The sequence below is a fragment of the Ictalurus furcatus genome, chromosome 26 (assembly GCF_023375685.1).
Source record: "Ictalurus furcatus strain D&B chromosome 26, Billie_1.0, whole genome shotgun sequence".
Classification (NCBI taxonomy): Eukaryota; Metazoa; Chordata; class Actinopteri; order Siluriformes; family Ictaluridae; genus Ictalurus; species Ictalurus furcatus.
The window spans coordinates 18,308,117-18,314,714 of NC_071280.1; the positions used below are offsets into that span (position 1 = coordinate 18,308,117).

General features: G+C 39.3%; 1 protein-coding gene across 1 annotated transcript; it reads left to right on the forward strand.

Annotated features, from left to right (window-relative positions):
• Positions 1 to 2,900: 2,900 nt before the first annotated feature.
• LOC128601832 (B-cell receptor CD22-like) lies at positions 2,901 to 5,433 on the forward strand. Its single transcript, XM_053615229.1, has 4 exons — positions 2,901 to 2,912; positions 2,954 to 3,224; positions 3,321 to 3,882; positions 4,239 to 5,433. Exons 1-3 carry the CDS (start codon positions 2,901 to 2,903, stop codon positions 3,614 to 3,616), a joined length of 579 nt encoding a protein of 192 aa, XP_053471204.1. The 3' UTR covers positions 3,617 to 3,882; positions 4,239 to 5,433.
• The last annotated feature ends 1,165 nt before the right edge of the window (positions 5,434 to 6,598 follow it).

Genomic DNA, 6,598 nt, shown 5'->3' on the forward strand with positions numbered 1-6,598 from the left:
ACTGTATTTTTCATACATACATGTGTATATATATATATATATATATATATATATATATATATATATATATATATATATATATATATATATATATACACAAATAAATGTGTGCTTCATGCTATTAGTGTTTGCTCAGCAGTTCTGTGTTAAGTTATTCTTTTCTCCATCTCTCTCTCTCTCTCTCTCTCTCTCTCCCTCCTCCTGTACTGCATGACCTGTGTAGCTTTGAGTTATAAATAAGCTCAGATGTTTGCAGTGGAGAGTTTACGCAGGCTTTCTCACTGTCTGAGACCTGTACATGCATTATCAACACATTTCTGTATTTCTTGTTACAGGAGTTCTCTCCCAGCCACGGAGGGATGTGTTTTACACACAGAGCAACATCTGTGCTCTAAGGAGATCTACATTAACCATGGGCTGCAATTACACATATCCAGATGGTTACAGAGTTCAGACAGTTTTCTGGAGCAGAGAGCTGGTTACAGATAAAGAGGCTCCTGATCTGTCTTCAGAGCCAAAGTACACAGGCAGGGTTCAATACCTCGGAGACAAACGGAGTAACTGCAGTCTCAGACTGAGTGATGTGACAGAACAGGACCGAGGCAAATACTACTTCAGATTTATAACAACAGGTGGAGAAAAGTATCAGGGTAGAGATGGAGTTGACCTTTCTGTCGTAGGTAAGTCCCATCAGCTGAAATAACACACTGTACTTTATTCATTATTAAAATAATATTTTAAACTGACACACTTCTACCACGATTTTCTACAAAGAAAACATTTGTCTTGATAAAGAGCTCTGTGAGCACTAGCTTTAGCTTTAGTTATCTAACTAGTTATCAGTAACAGAAGCTACAAAACTCACCAATATGCCAGCTGAGTTGAAGCTGCTTAATCGGGGTCAAAAATAATGAGTTTTCTCGCTGAAACTGTTTGCAGCTGCGACTTTTCGATTGCCCATGGTGGGTTAAATGATTGCAAAAGACATGTTGAGGTGAGTTTAAAAGCTAACAGGTGTCACTGGTTTATTAGCATAGCTAATGTTATTTAAACTAGCTGGCTAGGTGCTATGGAGCTACTCTATTGATGTCCTACTTGATGAAGCCAAAAGGGGTGGCGGTGGAGCTACCTCCCTGAAATGAGTTTTTACTGGGTGGGATGTCTGCATCAGGCATGTCTCCACCTAGCTAATATCTGCTAGTAAATATGCAGTAGGTTTATGATTCAGAACTAAATAATAAGAGTTAATAACAGGAGAACAGACAATAATCCCCACAGGCTGCACTGCATGTTTCACCTCTTTCCTCTCATTCACAGAGCTTCAGGTGGAGATGATTCCTGTTAGTGTGGTTGAGGGAGATGAAGTCACTCTCACGTGTAAAACCACCTGCAGCCTGACTGACACTCCAGCATTCACCTGGAATAAAAATGGACATCCTTTATTTTCCGTCTCCTCCTATAACTCGCTCCGTTTTCCAACAGTCAGTCAGAATAATGCAGGCGATTACAGGTGTGGTGTACAGGGACAAAGTTATCGCTCCCCTGCTGTCACTCTTGATGTCCAGTGTAAGTACAGATTTATTTATTCACTCATAAAACTAGCAACACTAAAAGTTCACGCTGAATCCATATGTAAAATAAATCCCATCAGTAATCAAGCGGTAACAAACAGCAAACAACACACATATGTTATGATATCATTTTAAATTATTATCCTACACCCAACAAGTCATCAGGTGATATGAGGTTTCACTGGATGTGTTCGGATCAGGGTTGCACTGTACGTGATTAACGATTTTAATCCTACAGAATACTGCTGAGAGAATCAGTCCTGCAGCTCACATCTCAGAGAGCCAACTCACTCCAAAACTATACAATACACCAATATATACATTATCTATATTATCTAATCTATTATAGATTAGCTACTCATTAACCAAAACATGTGTAATTACATGTCAATAATTAAAGTGGGCATGCAGGCGGTCGGTCTCTCTCTCTCTCTCTCTCTCTCTCTCTGTTCAGCTCTGGCTGATTCTTCTTGTACTCTCTTGTTATCTAGAGTTAAACCTCTCTGATCTGGGTTAAAACTCCACAATGCCACTAGCTTCAGTACGGCACACTTACACCTACTAGGATATTAATGTATTAGCATACTTGCACAATGGCTAACTAGAATAATTATGTTTAAATACACCTATGCGGAATATAAAGCAAGCTTACAGACTCGGCTAACTACAGATTAGCATAAATGCACACTAGAATAGCATACATACACATTAATGTACTAGCATCCTAAAATACTTAAACATCAGCATACATGTGTATTAACATGCTTACATACTAGCTCAGGGGTTCCCAAACTTTTCCAGAGCAAGGCCCCCCAAATGGCAGTAACATTTGACCGAGGCCCCCCTTTTGAAAGATGTCTTTAAAACACATTAAAAATACAGACTTCTGAATATATCCCCCTTTATTTAAATTTTTTTTTAAATTAATAATTACATCTTACGTCTTTACATTACATTAGATTAGGAATTGGTTGTATGTGTGTGTAGATGTCTGAGAGTGAGAAAGAGAAAACATACATTTATTTATTTTTCACACCAAATTGTTGAGCCCCCCCCCCCACTCCCCCTGGGCGGCCCCTACTTTTTTCTAACTCTAAGACGACCAAAATAAAATATAAATAATTAAGATACCGTTTGTACCGCGCCTTGTGCCCGATGCTCCCTGGGATAGGCTCCAGGTTCCCCGTGACCCTGAAAAGGAGTAAGCGGTAGAAGATGGATGGATGGATGGAATATACTGTTTGTGATTTTATGACATTTTTCAGTAATTTCACTGCTGTTGATTTTTAGGTAAATTAATGTGTTACTGCAGTAAAACATGAAGTAATGATGGCTTTCATAGTCTGGTTATTAATAACGAAAAACCCCTTCATACTGTGTAGTTTGTGTTTCTATCTCTAGATCCTCCAAAGGATGTGTCAGTGTCCATCAGTCCCTCTGGTGAGATAGTGGAGGGCAGTTCAGTGACTCTGACCTGCAGCAGTGATGCTAACCCACCTGTGGAGTATACCTGGTTTAGAGGAACATCATTTAAAATCAAAGGAAAAACCTACACCGTTAACAAGATCAGCTCTGAGGACAGTGGAGATTACAAGTGCAAGTCCAGCAATCAACACGGAAAGAAATATTCTGAAACAACTGTAAATGTTTTGTGTGAGTGGCTGATTGTGCAGGTGACTGACTGATATCCACTGAGCCACTGGTTCTCACTTAACTATTCTTAAGCTTCTGTTATTGCCCTTTTTTCAGATCCCCCTAAGAACATGTCAGTGTCCATCAGTCCCTCTGGTGAGATAGTGGAGGGCAGTGTAGTGACTCTGAGCTGCAGCAGTGATGCTAACCCACCTGCCGAGACCTACACCTGGTATAAGGTGAATGAAAGCTCACCTGTAGGATCTGGACAGAGTTACAGCTTCCCGTTGAGCTCCAACAGCAGTGGATGGTTTTACTGTGTGGCTCAGAATAAATTCGGGAGTCAGAGCGCCGCTGCAGTGCCGGTCACTTCAAGCAGTATTACAGTTATCATAACAAATAACACTTTGTAGCATTGATAAAGGTGAATGAGTTCTAGCTGAATAATATTTGTCTGCACACAGGGGGCAGAAGTGTAGTTCTGTACATAGTTCTTGGAGTCACAGTTGGATGTGGATGTTTACTTGCCATCATTGGTGTTTTATGTATGAGGTGAGCATGTGTATTTTTCCTCAACTTGCTTACAATATCTGTGATCTGAACCCTCTTGTTGTTACTTTTTAGGAGCAAGAGAAGAGGAGGTTCAATAAATGACACCAAGGTATCATCGTCTAGTCAGGTAAGTGAACTGTAACAGGATGGAATGGTACAGTGTGACTTATCGCTTCAATAGTAATTTGTTTTTGGTAACCACTTTGGACGGCAACATAAACCCCTCATGATTACCTGCAAAACAGCACAATAGAGATTGATAATCATAATGAACTGAGGAAACACCAGGGTCTAGTCTCACAAACCTGACTTTTAGCTTTTTCTACAAAATGTGGCACTTTTCATCACTAAACAAAGCTACAGTAGAAAATGCTGTAATGTATTAAGTCACAGAATGCAAGCTTCTTTCTTCAGACATTCAGATCTGGAGGAATTCCTAAAAAAAGAAAAACATCAAACACATTCTTTATAATCTTCACACAGATCAATAACCCTAGTCCTCCCGAAGACCTGTACACAGCTCTTGATCTTCAGACCAAGTCCTCCAATGACGTGTACGACACGCTTGCAGTAAGTGTCTTCAGAGACGCACTTCAGGCATTCAGATCTGGAAAGAATCACTAAGAATGATGAACACATGATTTATTTCTCGTTCTCTCACACAGACCGTTCACCCGAGTCCTCCTGAAGACCCGTACACAGCTCTTGATCTTCAGACCAAGTCCTCCAATGACGTGTACGACACGCTTGCAGTAAGTGTCTTCAGAGACGCACTTCAGGCATTCAGATCTGGAAAGAATCACTAAGAATGATGAACACATGATTTATTTCTCGTTCTCTCACACAGACCGTTCACCTGAATCCTCCTGAAGACCCGTACACAGCTCTGGATTTTCAGTCCATCTCTCCTGATTACGACACTTTAACAGTGAGTGTTTCCGTTTGTTCGTCACTTCACTTGTAATCACTGGATATAGCACCATGCTGAAGATCTTTGGAAAACTCTAAACCATTAAAGTCACAAATCAAAAGTTTTAAAGCAGTTAAGGCCACAATGATGTAATGCTAGTACACTAATGTTACGTGATCTCAAAAAACAACTTTTGTTATCTTCAGATCGCAAGGAAAAAACACTCATGGCCTTTCTGGACTTCTGTAGTATTATACATGTGTTTGTTCAACATTTCCAACTCACTGTTTGTTTTTCTAGAATGCAAGAAAGCAACAGTGAGATCATCAACATCAAGTCGAGAGAGAGAGAGAGAGAGAAAGCGCTTTGGATAAATATTAACTCATACTTCAAATAGCTGAAAAATGAGAGCTTTACTTCTATGAACAATATATTGTGTGTGACTGCATGTGCTGTTGATTGATTCTTTTACTAAATGTGTACTATAGGTTTTTGTATATAGGTTTGAATAATTATTTTGTTTATATTTTACCTGCTAAACTGAGACACCGTGCAAAAATGTGTGCCGATAACGTTTTGTACATTTTACACAATAAATATGATGTACAAACTCTCAGTATGGTTTATTTATAATGAGTTATAATACGCTGTGGAGCAGAGGAGGGTGGAGGTTAGGGTGGTGGGAACTCCTGGACTCGAATCCTTATTGGGGTCCTTTACATACAGCATGATGTGAACCTTCTCCACCTTCTCCAAATAGAAACAAAGCAAGGTTTCTATAACACAAAACAGAAGCTAATATACAGTCATGTCATGATATCGGATTAGCAGACAATTTATTATTCAATGTCAACTACTCAGCCACTCTCATACATTAACTGTATCTGATTACCATTTTTCTATTTCTTAGTGATGGCCGCGTTTGAAACACTGCTTCATGAAACTGCGAAACCTTTTAAAAATCTTGTTTAAAAAAAAAAAATCAGTGGTTCGGAGCATGTACCAAACTGGGCAAGTCACGTGATTTCGAGGCTTATTTACATCATTACTGCTTTGAAACGTTTCCGATGGTTGCCACTAGGGGGTGTTGATCTCCTCATGAACTCATGAACCAGTGTCTACTATGGTTTTAACTGATTTCGGGTCAGTTTTATGATGTGTATATACTGTTCTCTCTAAATGTTTGCTTTCCCAAGCGTGAATGCAGATAAACAGCAAGCCAAACTCTGTTCAGGAGCCAGGATATGAGCACCTTGCTCCTTTAAATATTCAACGTACAGTTTACATTCTCAGAAACACTGGCCACTGAACCGAATAAAAAGCCATTGGTTTCGTTAGAGTTTAGAAGGAGGATTGACTCAGATGCGACAAACACGTTTCGAGTTTTCACCGCGCCATGTGCTTGCTGCTTCCTGTTACCCAACATGCAGTGCTTGCGAAAACACGTCACAATAAGAGTCCTCATGTATAACCTTACAGAATAATGGCAGGTAAAACAGAATTTGTAGAGAATATTAAGCAACTAAGAAAATATTATATTTATAAATGCAAATGCCCATAATAAACTATACACAGCCTCTAACAGAGGCAGAACATTTACTGTAAATCCAAGAAGTATTGTTTGGGTCCATAGTTCTATAATCCCTTAGCTTCCTAGTCTTGTTAAATTTGCTGTAATTTCTGCTTGACTTCTGGTTTTAATCCTGGCTCTCTGCTGGATTATGATAATAGATTTTGCCCGGGATGATTATTTTGTTTTTGACCCCAGTTTGGAATTGCATTTAGATGAAGGACTTTGGAGCAGTAAAATAAAAACATGCAACACTTACATACTCAATTTTCACACCCTTAAATCCATGAATGAAAAATGAAAGTGGAAGGTTATGAAAACAAACGATGTTCCTCCATGTGATTATTGCCGGTGAACACTCTC

Excerpts from the sequence above, each read along its gene's own strand:
- LOC128601832 (XM_053615229.1), top strand. Across the intron at positions 3,225-3,320 it reads AACAACTGTAAATGTTTTGT|ATCCCCCTAAGAACATGTCA; the intron begins GTGAGTGGCTGA and ends CCCTTTTTTCAG.